The following is a 26404-nucleotide window of genomic DNA, read 5'->3' on the forward strand; positions in this document are numbered from 1 at the left end:
TGCAATAAATATGACGCCCGCCATTTCACAATCTACTCTCTGTCAAAATAACGAACAACTTTAACATGTCGTCATGAATGCTTGGCATTTACATAAATAACAAAGATATTTGAATGATTTTCGGTGGTTAATGATTCTGTAAACATTGAAATAACAAACAGAATCAACATTATGGTCTAATTTGTATTTTGTCGTCTGGTCAAAAGCACTTGTGTGAAGTTTATCTCCCTTCCAACTTTCGTTTTTTGAACGCTGTTGTTTGACATCATAGGAAGCAGACGATACATGAGCCGATATCATGCTTCCCCCCTGACTAATGTCATTCTTGTGAGGTAAGATTTACTGATATTCGCCATTTTCCCCCCTTAAATATTCGAATTTCTTCTAAAACTTGAAAATATTGTCGATAATTTTGATATGTTATATATATCTATATCTTTCTACACACAAGAAAAATATAAAAATCGCATTTTGTATATCACGCCATTCAAAATCACGATAATGGGTCGCCAGCCAGTATATGAATCCATTTTCGTTTATTGTAATCACCACATACATGTTCATTGTATGTATTTATCTTGTATTCCCCACATGTTACTATGCACACGTATTTTTCTGAATTAAATTATTTTTTTTGCGTTTAAACTTTCTTTATACATATCTTGTAAAAGGTGTTTCCAGTGCCGAAGTTTTAATTTGACTTGCAATTTCAGGGTAAGTCATTTATATAAGCTCTAAGCTTGTTTTCCTATTCCGAAATGTGTTATACATGTATGTATCAATATGAATAAAATAATGTTAAAACTTAAATTTGAATTTTCCTGCAGCTTGAAAATCAATTAAACATGTTGTCGAACTAATTAGTCAGCAACATTTATCAATGGGGATAAAATAAAGAATGAAGCCTCTTTCATAAGCATTAATCAAAAATATATTCAGAAGGCGGACATAAGGGGTCTCCTTGCCACATACCCAGAGTATTACTAGAAAACATCATTATATGCCTTTTTTAAAAACACACACGAAGTCGAAAAACACCTACACCTTTAACACTGCAAACTTGAATGAAATCGGATAATGGATGGATTTCGGAACCGCACCTTGGTTTTACTTTGGATAACTCATGAAAGCTGACAGCTTATTTCCAGTGGTGTCCTTATTTTAGAAATAGCAACCAAATTTTCATTATTTTCCGATATTGGGAATTTTATTATGACATTCTGAAGTAGCGGTAAGTAATTTCCTATAATCTGTAATAATTATATACAAAATATAAATATTATATCCGATATCGGAAATTGTTGAATATTCTTTTAAGCGTCCTTCCATTGTAATAACTGATTCTCGTAGTCGGTTCGCACACATTCACTGCGCTTTTACACGAATATGGCCGACATATTAGGAAAAGTTTACGTTATTCCGCACACATTTAGCGGTTGAATCAAAATGTGGATAGCTTCCGATATCGAAAATTCGGAATAAAACGTAACTCGGCATGCCATATATATGTACATGTATAGGAAATTCACATTCAAAAGTTTTATTCAGCTTGGTTTTTATTCTATTTGTGTCCGTGAATGACTACGAGGCCGAAAATTTGAAAAAAGACATACTGTATTCTCATTGTATACATAACTATAAGGCATAGGGTTTGGGGTGAAACTATAAAATCATCATTTATTGAAACAAATCCATGATAATTGTACAATCTCCTTTTACAGATAGTCTTTTATCCATTTTACCGAGGTTTGACTCATTGATGTGATTTGAATGTGTGTTTCCCGCTGTTATAAATTACGTACACACAATCTAAAAGAAAGGAATATGCCAAGGAGCAACGCGTATCAGAGGGAGATAAAGCAAAGTTCACTCTGTCATTTCATGTAAAAGTCAGTATTCCTAACTGTCATAACTAGTTTACTAACCTCGTTGACTATGGGGTTGTTTACAATACATCTGTGTTATGAACGTAAATTTTTAAGACTAAAAAGAAATATTACGTAAATCAACATATAAGCAGTATGCATATTCAAAGCTTTGATCGTAACAGTAAAGCTAAAACACACCTTTCCCTATTTGACGTTTCTAGGTAAAACAACACAGACAGACTCCAATTTCCCCTTAAAATTGGCTGGAGATACTCTATACCATTCTCATTAAATATTTCCTCAGCATTCACGTTAATTATATCCGGACATGATGCAAGTGCATGTAGAGCTCAACCCCAATACCCTGATCAATATATAGAGTGCTAGTTGGTTCATTGTGGAGCAGAGCGTACGTGAGATTTTAAAATATAGCAGAAAGATGAGTATGTGCATTTAAACTAAAGAAATAAGATTCCTTTTCATGTACGTGAAGAACACTCCTGCTTTTTGTCCTTTTGACCGTGATACATTATTGTCTATAAATATTTAAATGCTTCAGCGAGCTTCCAATATTGCTGATAATATTACCTGAAATATTTACACTTTAAATGCATTAGAATTATCTACGTACGTATAAATCAATAAGTCATTAAAATCCTATCTTGCAGTATATACATTGAGCCCTAAGGGGCATCTCATTCCACTCGCTTCGTGCCGGCTAAGATGAGATGTGTAAATATCCAGGCAGATTTAAAATCTGACTTGATAAATTCCAGATTCACGATATATATAATTTGGTTTTAATGTAGCTTATGGAGTTTTTATTTAATTCATATATTAACATTCGCGAGTATCATTAGACAGTATGATAGAGCAACAGCTAACTATGTTTGAAATCGGTCAGTTAGTCTTCTCAACCAGTTCCTTATTTTTTAAAGTGTAATAGATTAGCACAGACTTAAAAAGATAGCATAGTGTTCATCAACCTATGACTAAGTACTTTTTCTGTTATTATACCAATATACCCATGATTTTATGGTGAGTGAGGGGTTAAGGTAGTCGAAATCATTTCACTTGCACATTCAATTTGTTAGCTGACAAGATCACACATACATAGAGAGCTCGGATTCATCTGATGTATTCTTACAGTATATCAGAATCAAAGCTGTTTAAAAATGCAAATAATACCGAAAAACAATACACGATATTATATAAAATGCCTCACGATTTTAAACATTATACTTTCAATTGTACATATTGTTTTATTTTAAAGACAGAAATGCGCTATGATCAAACACAAATCTTGACGATGCTGAGCATTGCTTCATGTCTTGCTGTTGAAAGTAATTAACTATGTATAATTACATTTGAGATCAACTCAAAGTTTAATTAGGACATTATTTTTATTAATTTTGATATCCCACGTATAATAAAAGTCATTAAGGCCGATGGTCCCAAGAGATCTCACTTCGACTGAAGCTGAACATTTAAAATCAACACAATATGATCCAAATCGCGCATCGAAGTATTAGTTGAATAATTTATGCGCAGATATTGAGGATTATGCCTAATGCATAGGTGACCAGAACCACGCGGGATTATATATATTAAAATTGAACAAAGAGACACTTGCGTACATTTACATTGAATTGACCAGAGCAGTACAAACGAAGATGAAGGAAAAGAAGAGTATCACAGACGTATTTTCCAGACTGCATTCTCCTGAAAATGTGCGGATACACAATATTAAAGTGTCACCTCGCCCGACTAGGAAGGTAGGTCGAATATCGTATACTTGTCATATAGGACCGTATAGCACAAACATTAAAATATTTTCAATCTTCATAAATAAATGAATAAATAAATAAATAGGTAATTTTAACTTGGGATTACTTTTGTTAGTTCGAAAATTAATGATGTTCTGAGTAATAATGCATACTAGGATTGAAATATTGTATACAATATTACATATACATGTATATACAGTATTTCAATAATTGCACGATCACTACAATTCTACCTTTTGGTTTATTTTTTTTAAACGTTGCGATCCAAATTGCGCATTCTGTGGCACACATTGGTATTTGTGTGCTTGAATTGAAATTGCATTCCCATCGAAAAGATCTCTTTGAAAACAAACTATCATAACAACAATCACGATAATTAAGGATTGTAAAATTTTCTCAAAAAATTTCTAAGACACTATAGGAAATTCTGCTCATAGCACATTCATATTTCAGAGCTGATATTTGCAAACATGCAATATTGCGGTATGTAAATTATAATGATTCAACTAAACAAATCAATTTAGTAAATTCATAAATAAATACATGATGCAATAAAATAAACCTAACCACGCCAATTTTTTGAAGATTGGAGGGTGTTCACCCTTCACATTGCGGATTTGAGCCTATTTAGTTTTGGCGATGAAATCCGGGCCATTACTAATTCAATGTACGTTAGCTGCACATATAATACCTTTATGGCACTTCCAAGTATTAGTTTTACCTGTCATACAATGTAATATACCGTAAAACTAAGTGGTAAAAATACACAGATTACATTGGTCAAAGCTTTCACTTTCCATTGTTACAAAACCATGCATATCTGACATCTTTCTCCAAAAACGATTTTGGGGACAAAAGGTGTGATTTTGTTTATTTGTACATGTATGTTAAAAGGTATTATTTTACAGTGAAATACCACCGTTAATGTATAATCAAATCCTCTGAGATATAAAGATTGAGAATTTCACAATATATTTGTAAAACAAGCATGTATGTTGACAAAACACATTGATTTTCTGAACACACCGGTAGAGGTTTATGGAATTAAATGAGTCAGTGGAATTAATTGACAATCCACATCAATTACTCCTGCAAATAAAAGTTATAACTTTATCAACCTAATCTATTTTCAACATTTTGTGCATTAACACTGGGCCAAGTTAATAAAAAAATACCTTTTCTACTTTCGTAGATTAATCGAAAGTATTCACATCAAATAGAATATAAATAATTACATCTGACGATTCTATACCTTACTGTCAACTTACACCTGGAAACATTTTTTGTCAATACACATGGTAGTTTCACATGCATCGCGGTATGTGTCCATCACTGATATCTGAAAGGATGGTAGATGTATAACAGTTGTACGATGAACTTATAGATAAAATATGTAGCGTTGCAACTAAAACAAATACAAAAAAGCAGACTTTTTGTTTCCAAAATTTAATGGGAAGAAAATACTGCAGGTAAATCATTTGGTGATTCTGTGTTGATAAATGAAACTCATGACCACTATAAATGTGTTCTATACGGTTCTGTGATGAAATGATGTACACCTGATTGCATAGGAAACTTTTAAGGTATCTATAAAACTTTATTTTCCAAATTTATCTTTCAGAGAAGTATATCAGATACTTTAAAATCTATTAGAACCATTAACGAAGCTCCTGCAGACAACAAAAAGGAAAAGAAAAAAGAAATCACTAAGGAAACCGTTGGTTCAATTTTTACATCTTTAGGAGAAGGTTCGTCGGTCCATGGCGTTTCCCGTGTGCTTAGTGGAAGTTCGCGACGGCGCGCGATGTGGCTGTTGTTCATCATAACCTTTCTGACCTACTTCTTGTACCAGTTTTACGGAATTTTAACGTATTACTACTCTTATCCAATCAAGACGGTCATCACCATAGAGTCACGGCCCCTCCTTCTCCCGGCAATAACGATATGTAACACCAATCCCATTAGGATGTCCCAGATTAGGGAGTCAGGCACACGAATCATGAGAAAACTGATGGAAATCGACGGATTTGATGATGTAAGCTACTTCACGCAACACAGTTTCTATTTGATATATTTTCAAATATCCATATTTTGTCCACAGTGCGGGTCAGGAGGATAATAAATGTCGTTGTTGATAGTATCGAATTTAGAAATACTGTAACAGATAATAAGTATAGAAAAAGTAAAGACATTATTTGGTTAGTTGATCCATCCAATTTTGTACGTATTACTTGCGAACTATACATTTGCTATTTAAATAATTACAAATTACATAATGTGAGGTATTTGATAAAATGAGCTTCCGGATGAAATGCTTTTCGAAACTTTTAAATCCCTGAGTATTACGGAATGTGATATGAATAAAGCTTGGTCACAGACAACAGAGCCGTCACATAGACAATTAGACTTTTAATTCTAAGAGTACAGAGACAGACTATTCACTCAACGCTTACATCAGAAACATATATCCTTATATATGTTTCAGCTCATATTGATAACAATGATGCATGAATCATCAAAATCATATTCAAAGTTAGGTAAATATTGCAGATAATCCACAGTGAAATCAATGATGCGGTCTGTACATGCATTGTTAAAATCACAAACAATACCGTAGTGCAATACAAAACAAAATTATTTTACGACAAGCATTACTGTAATTTACTTTATATATTACTCCATATTACATATAACAATTAATAATGGTAATATTCGTCAATATAATGCCGTTGTTATGTCATAACTATATAACACGAGTAAAATATATGTTATCTTTTTCATATAGGACAGGAACACATCGGCTATATTTGGTGGCCGCGACACCTTCCAGGAGCTACTCGACAGCATGCGCAATGCTAGTGATACTGTGTACGATGCGGCATCGTTTGATATTAGTGACGATGATATCGGACACGCTATCGTCGATGATCTAGAAGGTCTACACGGAAATGTTATGCCTGAAGAGCTTGATGAGCTCTACATTCTTAACCAGAAGTTACAACAGGAATATGATTCTTTGACGAGGTGGGTAAATTACTGTAAAAATCGTATTCTGACGTAATCATATTTTTAACAAATTGATCAAATGCATTTACATGCGAGCAAAAGTGCGAAACTGTATACATCACTGACATATTCAGGTATCATATCATTAGAAAGCTGCCGCTAAAAGGTGTATTTAAAAAAAAAATCTCATATTTTGGTCAGCATATTCTGGACATTTACGTATAAAGAAATGTCTTGTTGGATGCTTTTTCTTCAAATTTCGTGGGATGTACTTTAAATCACATGTTGAAAAACATCACCTTACCGCGTCTTCGAGTGTATTTCATTTTTATGACGGTTGACTCATTTCACGGCAAATCATTGATAGAGATCATTCACATGACCGTTTGTTTTGTATTCCGATAGGTTTTGAAATGATATAGATCATTATTGAGTACAACAGAGGGTTAAATACCATTGTGTTTCCGCAGGGAACAACGAATAGAGATGGGCCACGAGATCGACAAGATGGTTCTCCGCTGTACATTTGCCGGACGTAACTGCAAGCGGTGAGAAAGAACAGGACAAATGAACTGATTCTGATCCAAGCCAAAACCGTTTTCCTCGTCATGTACTCTAAGCGGATGTCAACTTTTCATCCACGCCTGATTTATGTTTAAATTAATGTCACTCGCTGCAAAATTAATGTGGTCGTTTTCATATGGGGAAAAACTAACTAAAAATCCTGTTAGCTAAAACAATGTTTATTTTTTCTAAGTAATGTACTTTTTGATTTAGTAACGATTATAGTAGAGGGTGATTTTTTTCTTGTATGCTAGCAATTAAGTAGGAGGACTAAGCGTTTGGCCGTTAAATACAATATTCACTGAAACATTTACCTAGCAAAGCTGACAATGCTTTTTGATTTTTGTTCTAAGACTCCCTGCTGAATGTGACATGTTTTAATTACAGCTTAACCGATTACAGTTGGTTCCGCGTGCATTTGTCATACCAGCGTGTTGGAGGGGCCAAACCATAACGTTTAGGTTATAAAAGGTTCACTCGCATTGTGATATTTTACATGAATTTGCTCTTCCCAGTGGGGAAACACGTACATCAATTTACATAGATTGATCGCTATATCGTCGTAGGTTAAGTTGAAAACGGCTGCTTTTGACACATTTTGTATTCTTTGTTTGAGTTCAGGCCAAAGCGGATACACGTGTCTAATGAATATGGGAATTGCTTCACGTTTGAGTCATCCTCTTACGTCGCCACAAGGAGCGGGCCAGAATTCGGTGAGAATGGCGATTCCATAGAGAACAATATCTAAACGCAGTGCAATGTTTACCACAGTAGTCGATAAATGCATTAATAAGTCGAAAAACAGCTCATGTCTATATATGGAGATATTGGAGATATTGACACAGACAGACATCACTATATTACGGTAAATCGTGGTACAAATGCACATCATTTAACCATTACTATGGATCAATAAACCGGCTGTACATAACTACATTAATAAACTGGTGAAGCGACCACTACTTATATAGAAATATATGTATATTGGACGAGTAAAGCATCAGTAATAATACATTTCTATACAATCTACTCTTTGGCAAAGTTCTCTGCTAATGTCAGTGACATAGGTAGGAACATCAATTCTGAACAGACAGACTATATTTTGTCCTAGTCCATCTTTAGATTACCTCCCAGACAAACTCACAATAAAGCATCAATGCCGACATACAGTTTATATATTTAGTTGTGTACTTCAACAATATATCACAGAGGTCATTTTGAAAAAAAAAACGCATTTGAACTTACATCCCAACTTATATATTTTTTGTAAGAACAGAAACAAGAGATTTTAAGGTTTTATTTTACTGTTTTGTTTCAAAAATTTTATTATTTGGAAAATCGTTTTTGTTATTTTAGTAAAGACCCAGGCGACAGAATGAAACACCCAAAAAACGACACAATATTTCATGTTTGTCATGTTTGTGCTGCAATTGTATTCGAAAGTATGAACTCGGTGCTGTTTAATTATTCTGATCTATACACCTTTCAAATACCATTCTAATATTAATATACTGGTATATGACGACATAACAGACACAAGTTCAGAGTTTTCAAATCTACAGTTAATGTTATATTGCAGATATCTCCTATTTGTAGGCATGTAATAACACACAACGCTGACCAGAACTGGGTGGCTCTGATCACGCTTTACGTTTTGTAAAAAAAGAAGAAAAACAATTTTACACATAGACATTTTAGTTGGTTTGAATGATTTAACGTCTACGGTCATTTTTAGTAAGTGCCAGATTTAGTAAGTGGATGAAAGCAAGAGTATCCGTAGAAAAACCACCGAGTATGGCCAGAACCTGGCAATATCCAACACCAAGGGATTCGAACTTTGAGGTGAAGACCTGTGGTAATGTTTCGGGGGCATTTTAATCAATTTGGCTAAGCAGAAAGACAATAGATAAATCGTCACGATATCTAAATTTTTCTAATCTTGGAAAACTAGGAAAACACTATGAAGTACACAACAGCCGAACAGTATATTTCTACATAATATGTTTAGACGATTAACACTTCTTAGGTGAAGCACAAATTTGGACAATAAAGCAATATGATATAAAGAAATGACATTTTATTGTCAAAAGTATTTTCTAATTAAATTTTGTTTATTTCAGTACATTTGTCTCTTTTCTACCTGTATATTTTCTTTAGGACATTGCATGGCAGCAAAATAAATGTTAAGCATTTCAAACAGTGCACCCATTAATTGTGTACAATAATAAGCTCTTTTAAATGGATTGTATGGTTTCTGTTGTATATCTAGGTTTCCAGATAATCCTAAACCTGGAGACCCACGAGGCTATTCCTCACCTGACCAGCGGCTTTGGGGCACGGCTTGTCATGCATCAGTACGGAAGTTTGCCCCTCCCGGCAGAAGAAGGGATAACTTTGTCTCCTTCGTATGAAACGGCAATTGGTATTAGAATGGTAAGAACGAGCACATGGTTCAATGATAGGGAAGAAATATTAAAGTTAACATATGTATTTACTTTGCTGAATCTTTCTAATAACCGCGGGTTTCCTTTTCTCGACGCAAACATTTTTATGGTATTTATTGCCAAAACTATGTACACAAAAATTCCCCAACACATATTCAACGAATCGATAGAGCTTATTATTAAGCGAAAATTACAGTTGTTTTGATACACCCCGTATGTGCCAGATAAAACAATTCAAAACATGTGCAGTATATGTATATAATATGGTACACGCTAGTTTCATTACTCCATGCAATGCCTTTAAGCGTTCTCTTTTATGTGTCAAAGACAACGTTTGCGCCTTTAAATGTAATATTTACAGACAAAAATTACGCGACTTGGACAACCGCATGGGACATGTGCTGTCCCACACAAGTTCTTTAGAAAGCGAATGGACAATAACGCATCCTACCATATCCGTTACAGCAGCCAGGTAAAATGATTTTTTCTACCATCTTTATTCAGTGCTATGTTCAATAAAATAAGTAATATCACGTGGTAAACCTGATGATTATATGACTTTGATGATTATATGACTTTGTTATACAACGAGTGATTATTGGATATGGAATTGATTACACATGAGTGAGTTTTTAAAAGTTACAAAAGACACGAGCTTCAGCGTATGTAAATTTTATAGCGAAGAACAAAGCTGTCCTGATAGACCAAGTGATTATTCAATAACACGCAAATATTCTTATTATATACCACAAACTTTCGTACATTGACCTACATTGCTTAAGGCATGCGTTCTGGACTGCAAAGAGGCAGCGATAGAGCGGGAATGTGACTGCTACGAGAGTAACATCCACGACGAGTTATATACAGGATTCTTCAGCCGATCTCAACAGATGCCGCATTGTGCAGAGTCAGTCGATGGTTAGTAAATGGGATTTTATGATTTGATATGTGTTGTGTTTTTTGACATATTGATTTTCTAACGGTTTATCTTCATAATAACTTACAGTGATTGATAATCAATTAGGTAGTTATGTTTAGCATTGTAAGTAAAATTAATCGTCAATATGATAGGAAATATCCAAAGTGTAGTGTAGAATCGTTATAAAAATGATAAATATTAAAAATGAATGACTTTACTTTCATACTTCGCATATTGATTATGTGAATGGAAAACATCGATTACATGGTGACCCTCTTCGCTTGCAATGTCTTTCTAAGTTGATCATCTTTCGTTTCTGCAGATTTCCGATGCGCTACGTCTGTAACCAGGGAATTCCTAACAGGAGCGAAGGACTGCCACTGTCCAAACGCATGCGAGTTTGTATAATTTGAAATTTATTTAAATTTTATCATATTTCACCTATAAGAAGGACGTCGATTCGCATGTTTTCAGATAGAGCGCTTGAGATACTAATTACATAAGGTACCAAACTCTGCTCTTGCCGTGAGTTAAAAAAATCGATTCGACTTTACAAGTGATCAAAACCCAGGGCTTAAAAGAAATATATATTTTGAATCATTAATATTTGTCCTGCTTTGACAATGGGATATTGACTGTTTTTCAATGGGATATTAACTTTTGACATTATTGATCATATTTCCTATCTTACTTCAATATCACATCATTAATTAAGCACACACAATCCTTCAAATTAGAATTGGTCTATTTATTATGATAAGTAAATCGCACTCGTGTCTGAAAGTATTAACATTTCCCTACTTGTTGTGTAGAAGAGATCAAAGGACCTTTTAATGAGCACATTGTTTCACACAAATGCTCTGTATAATTAGATAATCACAGGTACTATCAGATTATGCCAATGACTTAATCTGGGGTTCTTGGGAAAAACAGAATTGCAATTAAGCTAAAATTTGTTCAATTTGCAAAAAAGCAGTGAGTTGTCGTCACAGCATTCTAGGTGTATATAATCTAATCTACTAGATATTGCTGTTGTCAGGGGTTTTCTAGCAATTTCCTGCATTGAAACTTGAGTGGTAGGGATTGTAGGTTTCGGGTGTTTAAAATTCTCCGAGGAAAGAAGACCATATACAACACATTACTCAACGACATACAATTTACGAGTAATCAACAGTTTTATAATGGGCGTTGTAAAATCCATGGCTGATTCTTGATTTTGATAAATTAAGGCACGGATCAAAATTCGAGATTTACTCTTCTTATCCAAATACATGCTAAATCACAGTGCATTATAAGTTATATTTATCAGGACAAATGGAATTGAAATCCAACTGTACTGTATTAACATTTGAGCCTCCTTTCTTTATATTGACAATTAGTACTTAGAATGTTGATACAACATGATATCAAGAAAACGAGTAACTACATGTTTACGTATTTACCCGTATCTATAATTAGAAACAGTCAATTTCACAATTCAATTTCAATTATAGATTGTTTGAATAGTGCAATTACCTTCTATTAACTAATTCTTTAATTCCATCGACGACAGGAAACGTCACATTGTCGTACAATAACATTTCAGGAGGACGTGTAATTGCAGGTCGCCCACTTAAATATTCACTTTTAATTGCTGGAGAATAGTTTCTAATTATGAAAACTGAGCTAAAATCATTTACTTGTGTTTTAAGTTAGTGCGATATGGAGCGTTTGGCAAATAAATTTTATAATCTGACAAAATGAAATAAGGTGAAATTTTACAGATAGTACCTGACCTTTAGTGTGTTTTGACCTTTTGACCGGAGGTGTAAAGGTGAAGGTAAGGCACCTACACAATCTCGATGTGGATATGGAACATTATCCGTGCAATGTCAGACAACTGAACTGCTGAAAATGTCAATCACAAGAGGTAAAGGTCAAATGATGTCAAATTTCTTAAACACATGGCTTCCGAGATACATATATGCATGGTCAACCAGTGGTAGAATATCAGACACTCTAACTACTTCTTGAACTTTGTCAAATTAAATAAATGGATTAACCAATCTCTCGGATTTAATCGAGAAAAAAAAACCGCGGAATAAACAGGGAAAACCTAGTCCATTTGTATGTGACCGGTATGGTGTCCATGACCTTTTCACCGTCGACTGTGGAATCGAACTACAATAATGTTCATCCTTCATGTAGCTCTGGTGGTTGCATGATGCACGAATGTTCATTACAACTAGTCCAAGAATATGTAGTTTTATATCTTATTAATTACTTCTATTGATGATTAATTGTCTCCATGTGAACGTTGTACTTAACATAGACAGAAACCTTTAAAATATTTGTTGTTAATTCTCTGTGGTAGTACTAAAATGCACTATTTAATGTGTTTTCGTCTGCATTTTGAACGGCTTTCTGGCTTTCTGCTGAATAGAAAAATGACGATATATGGAAATAGACACACAAGAGAAATAAACAGGCGATACTATAAATTGATAAACGCCAGTAAATCGGTGACTTCGTCTAACATTTCATTTTTTCCCTTACATACTTGGATATGAATGAGAACTGTCTCCGTTGGGCAGGTGTTGATTACATTCAGCGGTGACAGACAATAATTTTTCCTAATCTCATTTTCTCGCGCGCATTCCCATAGGTAAACGCCGCATTTCTGTCGAGAAGAAAACTCATTGATCTAGGATTCAATCTAGGTTTTAATAGTTATGTAATAAATAACACATATGCCCGTAGCGTCTCTATAGACCTGATAATACATATTATTTCGACAGGATACATTGTTTTATCATTCTTATTTAATTTACCAAATCACACAACCAAATCGAATAATGTAAGTATAATACAATTTTATCGGGGTTGTAATGTTGATTTTGAGGAATACGGACTCAATTCTTTATTTACTGTGTATGTGAATAAAAACATCCAAGTGCGATTTGCACTGTTTCAGTTGTTAGTTATTAGTTGTTATTAATCTCATAGGATATATGCCACCTTATGGTTACCGTCTTTCATTGTTGTGGGTTTTTAATGACGGCATTCTCGTGTGGCCATGAGAGATGAAAGGGAAATAAAACACAAGTCATTACCCGAGTTTCATTTTTCAAGCTAAATGCCAAGTAAACCAGATCATTTAGCGCAGGGAATGATTTCTCTTTTGTCACTGTATCCTAAGCTTAGAATAACCACACCATGCCAACAGTCAGCTAAGGTTGATGCATTTGGTTCTACCTTTCCAGGGGAGCACACCAGTTACTGATTCTTTAGTATTTGTTACATTTAAACCTCACATAAATATTGCTCACATGTGGTGAACGGAGACAATTGCATGGATTCGAAACAATAAGTAATAACCGCATAGACATATGAACAGGCCCGCTGCCGAAGTTGTGACATTTTGGATATCGTTGTCATATCATTTCATCCTTTGTACAGTGCTTTAATGACAAGTTGGTAAAATCTACTGTTTATTTAGTTCTTAAAAACATACTGCCAAAGCCACCAATAAGAACACCTCTCAGTGTACACAATATGGGCAAAGGAATTATCCGTCTTTCTTTAACACCTTCTTAAGACTGAACAGGAGGATTAACCCTCCATTCTAAAGGTAGGATATTGGTCCATAAAAGTATTTTACCTGGAGCATGAAAGAGTAGATATATCAAATCAGCAACACGTATTCAAAGTTAAATACTTACACAACCGTACGTTCTGGTGGTTATAGTCTAACTCGCTGTAAATTCTAATCAGGGGACATTTCATGGAATCGGCATGGAACTTCATAGACATTTTAAAAGATCGGTTTTACTAGAAATTGATCGCCAGAGGGTAATTCTTTAAATAAAAGAAATGTATCGTGCAGGTGTTCAGTCGAATCGTAAAAGCAATATCTTTACAGCATGTAGTATATTTTACATTTCGTAGGCAATCAATATACTGTGTAACATGAAATGTTTTCTTTGGTGGTTTGGAGGATTTCGTGTGTAAAATGATCGTGGTCCGTGTGTGGAGCTGTAATATGTTAATTCTTGGTAAAAAGATAAATAAAGATACAAAAGAAAAATAAAAAAAAAATAAAAAAAACATCGCGGAACCGGAGACAATTCCTACACAACGAACAGTTAACTGTTTTTACACGGAAACCTCACACAAGAACATTTTGATATTGAATTCATTGATTCATTCAACTTGCGAGCCTTTGATTAGCACAATAACTAGTACATGACGCATGTGTTCATACAATATATATTCCTTACAAACACAATTTATGGAGAATTACAAAAAGTGTATTTATGGAGTTTAATTAAATGCTGCGACTGTCTAAGTAAGTTAATTTTAAACGTTACTAAAGACACTTGCTAAAGCTAATGTCGTTTGTAACTTTAAAAAAATAACTCACTCATTTGAAATAAATTCCATATCCGACAACCACTCGGTGTGAAAACTCTATATCATTGGTATTTAAATTGATACTCTTTGGCCTACTACACTGCGTCAAAAGTGAAGCGCAAGTAGATTGTATTATAAATAGGATCGTGCTTAAATGCTGACGCTATGCAATAAAAGATAACCATTTTTTACTTCAATAAAGATAATGCAATGTTCAGGACAGATTGAACAAAAGCGAGATATTTTACAACTTTGAACAACTTCACACTTTCATATTTACTATATGGTGGGGAATAACGTATTCTTATTCTATATCATCGTTACGTTTCCTATGACAGTGAGACAGTCTATTCCCGGTTCTTTTCTGGACGTCTCTGGCCAAGCGATGAATATTTGGTAAGTTCAACCAATAATTACTGTCTGTCACTTCTGCTCCCTCGTGTACTGTTCATAGTAATACTATATTTGCATTTATATTACTCATGCTGTTTCGGCATATGTTGGCCACCATAGGGGATATCGGAATAGTAGTAAATGCTTTCTCATGCTTTATACGCCTACATACTTTCAATAATGTAATGGAATACCATTGTTAGTCTTGTATATTGTTAAATCGGAAGTTTGACTAAGATATATTGATTACTTGCTTGTGAAGTAGTGTAAATAAAAAAGAAAAAAAATATCCGCTCAAATATTGAAAAAATGAGAATCCTTACTTTGCGACAGGACCAACAGAATGAATATGTTGTTAATCAAGGTTAAATTGTAAGAACAACACATCCATTAATGGTGTGGTATTCAGCATATTTCATTGCAATTTGTTAATCTCCTATGAAAATCTTCCCATTTCAGGAGGGGTTGCTGGAACAAGCATGTAGCAGATATGACCAGACCGTCAAACCCTGTCCGCTTTACAGGTTCTCAAGACCACAGTTGAGGCAAGAAAAGAGAATTAATTCTAATTTGTGTTATTTCCATGAAAAAGTATACTCTCAATAGCCATGAATTAGTTAGGTATATAAAGTCAATTATATTTTTTTTTGTAACCAGCGCATGACACTGAAATTAAAACACACGCATGAAAAAATGAAATGTTGTTGAGTGACAGTAGGTTAAGAGGTATATTTAAGAACAATACGAACATAGTCATACCTGTTAAGTTTTAAGAGATTTGATTCGAACGCTTACAGTGGCGTTGAAACCGTGATCGATGTTGATGAGATGAATTTAATGAACTTAAACCTATTATAATTTGTCAGGATTAGCTTTCATTTGTTTGTAGAATGAACTTCCTGAGGATCAATATATATTATGAAGACTTGAATTTTGAATTTTTGTCAGAAGAACCCGAATATGAGGTAAACTTTTATTTTGGTTTATGCTGACAAATGTATATGAATTTCCTTTATAATTTCCGTCTTTTTTTGTTGTGGAGTATCACTGTTTCTCCTTTTTGTTACATTGTTTGTTTTCTAATAACAACCTTATTGCCAATATGGAAGATTTGAAAGACACCTACGAAATAGCATGAATATCAAAGACATATATTCAGATATTCAGAGCTTTAATTATGTATAGGAAACAAATGTTAATGTTACGAAACTTTCTCGCATAGGATTGCTACACCGCTGAGGAATGGTATTTTTCCTTTATAAAAATAGGAACAGGCAAATTATCATACCGTTACTTAATTTTCACCATTACCATTGTTGAAAAAGTTGAGCTTCTTTTTTTATTTCACTTCAAGATAAAACAATAACAAATATTTAATTGTATCCCGAAAAAAAGTTCATGGCTCTATGTCTGATATTGAAGGAATGTCTGTTTGTGCATCCACAAAAGCAAACTAAATTATCATATATATATTTTTTTTCTTAATTCGACATACATTTATCTGAGTAAACACTAATTATTATTCAAATGATGAATATCGCATATGTTTTGTCGTCGGTGGAGCATCTTTAATAATCTGGCAATTCGAATTATCATTCCAAGAGCATGTTTCACCATATTCAAATTTTACGCCAATGCGTACCGCATGGCATATAAGCCTGAAACAACCCCAGTTTCGCTGTGACTCTCCCCTGCGTATAACCTTGGCTCTAAGGTGAAATAAAACACTAAATGTAGACATTATACCACTACAGTTTATGAGGAGGTGTTTACAGCGCCGCGCTTTGCGACTCAAGGGCCATTTTTATTAGATACAAACCGCCATTACAAGAGTTTAAAAAACAACTTTATGCTGAAGTAATATCAGGAGAGACAGTAAGATGTCTAACAGCTACTTTGCGACGTCTGGACGTTTTATATGACTTAGGCTCTGGGTATTGGACGTTTTATGGACAAACCCATAAAATGTATGAACGTGCCTGTCTATGAAGTACATCTTAATTACATAACGCCCTTCTTTTTTTCCGTTGCCGTTGGCCTCATGAATGGTTACGTGTCAAGTTTACTCAGTTTGTTCGAAAACGACCCAAATGTCCTAGTGTGAAGTTTCAGTTTCACTATTGTTTGCCTCGATTATAAAAATATTATATATTCAGTACACGAACAGTAATATGCAGTTCTACATATATTTGTACATCTCCAGCAATATATTGTTTTATGATTTTATTCTACCAATTAAAAGGAGAATTCAACATCTCCCCATAGGTGAATTTTTTCTCATTTCCCCCATATCAAAATACAAAATAAATGTCTGTATGTAAATTATGAGTTTTGCGATGCCAATTGAGCACCACACCCATACGAATAACCATGCCAGTTCTCTCACATCAGGAAAACATCCGTTGCGTATAGGTTGACGTCAAATCAACACCACCAGAATACTCAACGGTCGTTATGACTGGAAAGGGACCAACCTAATGGTGTTTTTTATGCTATTTCACTGACAGGTCGAGTACCCAGCACATCTAGCGTCTAGTCCGACTTGGCATGAACACTGTATAGCTCTGGTATGACCTAAATACTTTGGTACTGGATTTTATAAAATGCGTTCCTTAAACTGTGTAGAATAAAACGCTTACGACAGTATTATACACATACACAGGTATAATGTCTTCAGGTAAATTGAGGTAAAGTCATGACAATTAGGGTGAACGATTTCAGGTCAAATGTATCTGAAAGGCGTAAAAATTGTCATTCATGGCAAAACCTGAAATTAACCTCAAAGTCATATGTGTCACCAAAACCGTTATATAATAGATAAAAAAGAATCATTCTTGCAGATTCATCAAAATAAAAAATAGCCTATATTCACAAAAAAGTTAAATGACGTTGTTAAATTTTTAATATTATAATATATCATAATACAGAACAGTTTGAGTTCATTGATATATAACATGTATATTCATGTATCTACACATATGTAAAGATGGATTGGACTTTCTTTATCAAAACACAATGTGTATTCCAATAGAGATACAGGCTAAAATTGCCAACCCTTACGCAGCAATATATTACAGACTCACGCGTAGTACTAAAACCTATATTCCGTTGCAAAACATTGCTATAATCTAAAATTAAAGTTAGCTTGATTAAATTTCAAAATACAACGTAAATGAAATAGATTATAAAACACAGTTTCAATTCACTATTGACATGTATCCCTATTTCTTGCACGTAATAGCGACACCTTGAGAATTGCAATCCGTTTTCTTTAATTAAGGCGCCGTTAAAATGCTCACATCGCCCAATCGTGATTCACACTCCCCCTGAACTGATTTAATTATTTTCTCCGACAATTTACAGTACAGTCGGTGTGCTATATTTGAACAAGGCAACATTTTGTAACAGTATTGTGTTCGCTAATGACTGCCAGTGTACCGTATTGGTCGCTATGTTCAGAAACAGACTTTAATCAATGGTTTGGATGTACTCCGTTTAGATAACAATTACTACAAAAACCTCTGCCATATTTAAAAAATATACTTACTCTCTGTTTTGGGCACTATCGGGAACAATAACAGTAGCCGTGGACGATTTTTGTCCCGCTATGTAACGTTTCCTTTGTGATGTATGAAGGAATGAGGGGGAGATGTACATCGTGCAAAATACACATTCTGTATATATAATTACAGAATGTCTTTCCATTCTGAAGAGTTCTTTGTATCACTTCTTACTTACTGGCGTACTTACTCGACGTGTGTCATTGCATAATGGCAAACGGGAACACCGTTTGTCGTCTGTACGTTAAGTGTTTAGATAAAATCGTAAAGATGATAAAAATAGCTTTAATATATATGATTTTATAAACTTGTTGACTGTTTGCTTCCATTAAGACGGTGCCTTACGATGATTGGATCGTTTTAGTGTCGTTAAGGACAATTAAACTCTACGTATTGACATACCTTGGAAATCGCGTGGAAGAATGGCGCCTCTTTTGGCAATACGGCGTTTACAGACGACTCAAACAAATAGAATCAAGCAGCAGTGATACAATATAGGCAAGAATTGTAACGTCCAAGGGGGATTAACATATCGATCTGTGTGACCATATCTTTAGAAAAACGCAGAACACTCGGGATAAAATAGGACACGTATGCAGTAAATGTATTGAATCACAGCTACAATACCGTGGTTCGGTAAGGTGTTATAATTTGATATACCAATATAAAATGTTATAGCACAGGTGATCGAGATGATTCAACGTGCTGGCACACCATCATTTCTTATCATAAATAAAGTTTTAATATCAAATGTTGAAAACTGCCGATTACTCGAATACACAAGATATATGAAAATGACGACACTATGCACAATTACGTGAACTATTTTCAGAATAGCTTCAATTTTGTCATTATATGGTTATTATATGATAACCACGTGTTTACCAGCAACGTTTCACCGATGAAAGTTGCAATCACACATAAATGACACTGATTATCAAAAAAAGTTAAGATTATGTACAGTAAATATTAGCAAATCTATGACTAAAGTTAAAGATTTTAGAAAAACAAATAGAACCCTACGACCCCAAAGCCAATCTCCACACCAAGTGCTGTTTAACATTGGGATATAGATGAAGTCAAGTAAATGATAAACACAATCATAATTGGTTTTGTTCATACAATATACATTGTATGTTAATTCCAGTGTTCTGTACACTTGTTAACATAAAGAAGTTCTTACAGTATACACAACCTCAGAAAGTCATGACTTAACTAGTTCCCTGTCCAAATCCGATGCTGAACGACGAGAAAAATTCGTAACCAGGTCCATTAACGTATGTACATGAATTTGATCGCTAATATATGATATAATTCATATTTTAGATGGAGAAGATAAATTTGATACTCTATATAATTTACTCGCAACTGAAATTATGGCGATAATTGTATATATCCCCTGCGAGACGTAGATGAACATTCATAAAACTTATATTCATTAAAATTCTTAAAACTGATATTCATTAAAATTCTTAAAACGAAATTCGAATGAAATATTTTTATTCATTTTGAAGAATTTTGATGAGTGTCGGTCATGCATAAAACTTCATGGATAATTCTTGACACATTGATCATGAACAATCATGAATGTTTCATGGATTCATAAAACTTCTTGAAGAGTTCATGAGAGTCATTTGATGAATATTGAGGATTTTTTTTCATGAACCACAATCTGCTAATATTCTCGAAAGTTCATGAACCATTCATGAATATTCATGATGCCATGAATACCATCTCGCAGGGGATACGTCCCTTTATGAATAATAGTAATTCACTAATCCTATGTAGATGCGCGCTTATAAGTCTTTGTCTCTATACGCCGAATCCGAGATACAAAGAACTCTTCTCGGAAGAAGACAGAAAATGTTAATTTGGTCATATGACCGCGAAAAATTTAGGGCACATTTTTCCGTCATGGCGGTGACACTTATAGGCAGAGAATACCAGTGTCCGAGAAAAGCTGATTTCGGACTGAAGAAGGCCCTATAGTGGCTGAATATATATTCCATAGATATGATTTTAATTTTACTTTGAATTTATTTTGGCCTTTTATTTCGGATCATTAATATACTAGCTTTATACCGTTTTTACCTCATTACGAGAAAAGCTCATTATCAGTAATTCTTGCCCAAAAACGGAACTAATACAAATGGTTGTTTTGTGATTCTTATTTGTTATTGATTTTTGGAAAAAAAGTACCACTGTATATATATGAAATATTTGTAAGTGAAACGTCCAATACCGTTGATTTCCTACTGTAAGTTGACACCTCCATTTGTAACTTTCATGTCATTTCCTTGTGAAGTGTCTAAATTAATTTCTCATGCATATTTGGGTTATACTTACTACAATATGTTTAGATAATTAATGTTAAATGTTCTGTCATAATATTTAATTTTCTAGTTTGACTGTATTCTGATACTAATGGATGAAGCTCTCACAACAATGATGTTGATTTTACATTCATAATCAAACAATGGCAGCTTTATATAAGAACCAATATTTTGAAAGGACACATTGATGTCTTCCTGTAAATCATTAATTGTCATATCACATTGTCTTATTTTCGGGATTGTGTCTCATCGAGATTTCCATTCAATATTTAATTTAGGTATTTCGGAGGTAATCTCAGGGTAATATTGGAGTATCATCGATCATCTTCTATACAGCAAACCATCCGACGGACAGTTTTCCTGTATTGTATTGAATATAGTTAAAAATGAACACTTTATTACTTATTTGTTGTTTATGTTGGATAAGCTAATTTGGTTCCGTTATGCCGCAGCAGTGTGGTTTAAATGTGTTTCCGGGAGTCTGGTCCTTCTGAAATAGTTCCTGAATTGTTAACTGATTCCATTGACTAGTCCCAAGTGTCTCTTACACACTAAGACAAAGACAGTCCAATGAGAGTATTCAATATGTAATGATCGCAATGCCAGTTCTTTTCATTCTGGTCAAGCTGTAGAGAACTATGCATAACCTTATTATCAGCGAACAGAACTCAAATGGGTGCCTGTATTTGGCGTTTATTCTTCAATGAAAAGTGACTCACGGTCTGAATAGGTCAACATAATGTTAAAACCAAACGTCATTATTGAGGTTGCAACGCAAGACATCAGAAAAGGTCACTAAAGGTGAATGTAGTAATGTGATTTCAGCAGGTGTCTGGTTAAGACAGGATAACTACAACCGCATAGCCAAATTATGGGTTATATTTATAGTACTGTGACTCTTTTAGGAATCGCTCCCAATACAAAGGGAACATACAAAAGAAATACCTCATTTCTACAAGCATACAAAATAGCAGGTAGCGATAAAACTACTCTTAAACAAAAACTGTATATACAGTAATTTAAGCAACAAAATATTAAACAATTAAAGGTACAAGTTAAAGATGCTCCACCGCTGATAAATGGTATTTTTCACTGTCAAAAACAAGATCAGACGATTTGGTATTTATATCTTCAGTTACAAAAGTTATGTACTTTTCACAATTACCACCATTCAAAAGTTTGACCTTCTAATTTTACTTCAAGATAAAAGTATTAGAAATAATTAATTGTATCCCGACAAAATTCCGAAGTTCTGACTGCGCATGCACCAAAGGCAAAATAAATTATTTTATATTATTTTTTGTTTTAATTAAACATATATATATACACGATTAAACACCAATTGTTGTTCAAAAGATGAGTATCATTTTTGGTCTGTCGGCGGTGGAGCATCTTTAATAAAGGATTCCATATTACATTTCATTTACTTTTGTAACTGATAATATTCAGCAAACGAAATTATTACACTTATAGCTAATACTAACATAATAACAGCTAAAGTTCTTATTATCTTTACTATAGGCCATCTGACTTCCGAAAATATCACTAAACTTGGTTTACTTATGTCTTTTTATAAAAATCAAGAGATTTCTTCATAAAACTATCTATTATTTTGTAATATTAGTATTTTGAAGTTTCAAATAGAAACCCACAATAACACTTAATTTCCAGCACTCAATGATAGAACCGTTATTACTGTTTAGTAAGTTGTACATTTAAGACTTGAGTATCATTGTCATCCACAGACCATCGTAGAGTGCAACACAGGATATCGGTCCGGTTTTTTTATCTTCAAATTAGCTATAGCAAAAAAATATATAAATATATATATATGTGCCAATCGATGTCTCAGAATATAATACTCTTGCTGATGAACATTGTATATGTATGATCTTGTCATGCTTTATAGATGATGAGCCATTTTCGAGTGAAAATGTGTATAGAAAACGCTAAGATTATATTCTAGCATATACTGTTGTAGCTGATGAACTTACTGTCCGACGTTGGAGGGTCACTCGGCCTGTTCCTTGGGGCGTCCGTTCTTAGTCTAGGAGAAATCATCGAACTTCTCATCGAACTCATCTACTTCTTTATAAAGAAAAGACGTAACCATTAATGACTGATGGATGATTGCTGAAGTGAAACAATAGAAGACTTTTTGGGGAATGCGCAATTGTGTAAAAGAAAGACCGAAATATAAATGGAAAGTATATTTTATATGACAATCATGTCAATCATAAATTAGTTTACGTCCCATTCCCGGTAGCTTGATTTTCCAAATAATGATTTACTTGTCCCAGCCAATTAAAAGATTGCAATGTTTGGAGATATAAATGTAATAAGAATGGCAGATAAATGGAAGTGCGCCCGTTAATACATTCTTACAATGCTTTAATTTAACTTTTTTCTATTTCATATTATAATATATTTTAGATTATTCACCAAAAATGCTGATCATGATTATCATTAGCGTAATGGCAATCTCTATTGCAAACTGTAAATATTATGTATAAGCATAACTTGAAAAAAAATCTCATTCATATCTGGTGTAATGCAGACATCCAACAGATTAGAAATAAAATTAAACAACAAATGGGTATGTATTATGTATCTACACGTTCATTGTATTTAACACATACAATTTAGATGTTCTATTCATTGAAACATATGAGAATGCGAATGATTTTACCATAGATGCATGTTTCATAATGCCGTACTTAAAAGACAATTTATTATATAAATACATTATTTACAAGCCAGATGTATTAGATGTGCAATGTGCAATAACTTTGTAAATCTCGCCATATTAAATATGTGGATGTTTGATTTAAAATACCTGCTCTCATACCATCGGTAAATACTGGTTTATCAAATTCAATACACTCATGTTGTATTATAAGACTCTTTCGTATGTGGATATGAAGGATAGGGATATTCCACCCGAGGGTCACAAAATGTAGTAAAACCCGAGGCTTGTCGAGGGTTTTGCAACATTTTGTGATGCTGAGGGTAGTATATCCCTATCCTTCATATCCATTTACGAAAGAGTATTTTTCTTTCATACCTCGACTTTTTATGGCAATTTTACAACTATAATATCCCGCCATTTTGAAGAAATCCACGGCTGAAAGTCAATTTTTCACACATGAAAAATTACGTGATATTTTCAACAAAAATTCTGTTGTTTGCATCTTTTATAGTAAAACCAGTCAAGTTTGTGAAAAAAAATGTTAAAATTTTACCGAGGAAATAGAAATTTTGTTGACGCCGTGACGTCATGAGGCTTTATTGCATGGGTAGCCATGCAATACAGCCTCAGGCGGTATGAGTGTATTGCCCTAGACCAGCCAGTATTACACCCGTAGGTATGAAAGAAATGGCTGTATTACATTGCCATTTATGTAATATATTCTCGTGACGTTATGGCGCCAACAATATTACAATGATTTTAGTAAAAAGTTGTTATTTTTAGAATATTCATATCCTTCCTATCCACAGCCGTATGTTTTAAAAACAAGCTAGTAAAGTTACATTTGTTGTATATGACCATTATATTAAATAATGGACACATAGGAGTCCATTATGTAACTCGCTGTCCATTATTATAGGGCCACTGTCCATTATTCCCCAAAATAATAGACAGTTGGAGGGAATAATGGACAGTCTATTTTGAACAAAGGAAAACAACGCTGCTGTAAGGAAAACCAAACAAGTTTATTGGAGCAACCAAAAATTTACATTTATATTCACTGCTCCATCGAAATTATTACTTCCCTTCCTAGCTGTTACTGTTCTGAAAGTTTAAAAAAAGAGTCTTGCTTTATCATTTATTACATAGTTTAAAATTGATCTGATACGGAAACATATCAAGTCTAAAAAAAACCTTGTAATTGACGAGGAATAGGAGCTCTAGATTCTTGGCTGAGGTGGGATAATATGAAGGCTTTTAGCTCAGATATCTCACAACCCTTATAACATATAATCTGAAGATTGTGGTTAAACATAACAATAATACTCATAATATAGTGAAACCTGTCTAATCTGACACCTGGTTTCCCTACATCCTATCTGTAACTGTTCCGTAATCCCGCTTGTTCAACAATAGTATACAACAATACCTCACTTTCCTACACCCTGAATAATCTGACCAAACAAGTTGCTCTCATGTGGTGTCGGATTAGACAGGTTTCACAGTATACCAGTGTAATGCTAATATATCAATCATATATTGTTATTTTATCATATATATAACATGCGCATGATCGATGATTAAAAAAACCCAACAGTTATGTTAAAATTGTACGGAAAACTCACCTTGCTTGGATGTATTTGATGCAAAGTTAGACAATGCACATGTCCTTGTGCGAATAAATAGTCCATTATTTGTCACAGGTGAGTGAACACCTGTGCAATACCTGATGTCCCATTTCTTTAATAGGGTACGCAAGGTAGTGGGTAGTGGTATGATGGGTTTTAAGTAGGATAAACTGCGGGCTCGGTACTATCCATTATCTCTAATAATGGATAGGTTTTCGGAAATTATCCATTACATAATCATACTCGAAAGATAATACGCCATCTCACCACTGTTAGTGTTACATCTGTTATAATTGTTTTGAGTGTGATTAAGATTAAGAAAACTTCAGAAAAGTGTCAAGATTAATAAGAGATATTACATTCAATTTAGTTTTAACTAATAAAATAATAACTGGAAGCACTTTGGATTGTTATGTCATATTAATTTAAGGGGTTTATGTAGTAGAGTAAATTTAGTAGTAGCATGACGTAAGTCTCAACTTTTGAACAATATAGTTAAATTAACATTGTTTATGTTCTATGATATCTTTAATACATGGCATTGTCATCTTCTCAGAGATTTGGACTTTAAAGACAATGGTACGCCATGAAACTGAAAGTAATTAAACTCAACACTATATATTTCTCCAGTTTGATTTCTTCATCTCCGGATGAAATAGAAATTTCCTATTTTTAATTACACAGTTAGACATCTTTTGTGTTCGACTTAACCATTGTCACTAATTAAGATAACAGTAGATTCTGAAGACGACTCTCATGTATGTCATCGTAAAACATAAACATTTTAATCGTAAGAAGAAATATTACATCACATACATATA

General features: G+C 33.8%; 1 protein-coding gene across 1 annotated transcript; it reads left to right on the plus strand.

Annotated features, from left to right (window-relative positions):
* Positions 1-3496: 3496 nt before the first annotated feature.
* On the plus strand, positions 3497-25978 carry LOC138314819 (amiloride-sensitive sodium channel subunit beta-like). The gene is made up of 13 exons (XM_069255380.1): positions 3497-3643; positions 5277-5690; positions 6441-6679; positions 7132-7209; positions 7847-7938; positions 9495-9658; positions 10031-10141; positions 10452-10587; positions 10911-10986; positions 15319-15376; positions 15833-15918; positions 16263-16338; positions 23248-25978. Exons 1-13 carry the CDS (start codon positions 3542-3544, stop codon positions 23380-23382), a joined length of 1767 nt encoding a protein of 588 aa, XP_069111481.1. The 5' UTR covers positions 3497-3541; the 3' UTR covers positions 23383-25978.
* The last annotated feature ends 426 nt before the right edge of the window (positions 25979-26404 follow it).

The sequence above is a fragment of the Argopecten irradians genome, chromosome 2 (genome assembly GCF_041381155.1).
Source record: "Argopecten irradians isolate NY chromosome 2, Ai_NY, whole genome shotgun sequence".
Classification (NCBI taxonomy): domain Eukaryota; kingdom Metazoa; phylum Mollusca; class Bivalvia; order Pectinida; family Pectinidae; genus Argopecten; species Argopecten irradians.

Coding starts and splice junctions, on each gene's coding strand:
- LOC138314819 (XM_069255380.1), top strand. CDS start 3,542: ATGAAGGAAAAGAAGAGTATCACAGACGTATTTTCCAGACTGCATTCT. Junction 10,987..15,318: donor CACTGTCCAAACGCATGCGA/GTTTGTATAATT, acceptor TTCCTATGACAG/TGAGACAGTCTATTCCCGGT. Junction 15,377..15,832: donor GGCCAAGCGATGAATATTTG/GTAAGTTCAACC, acceptor TTCCCATTTCAG/GAGGGGTTGCTGGAACAAGC.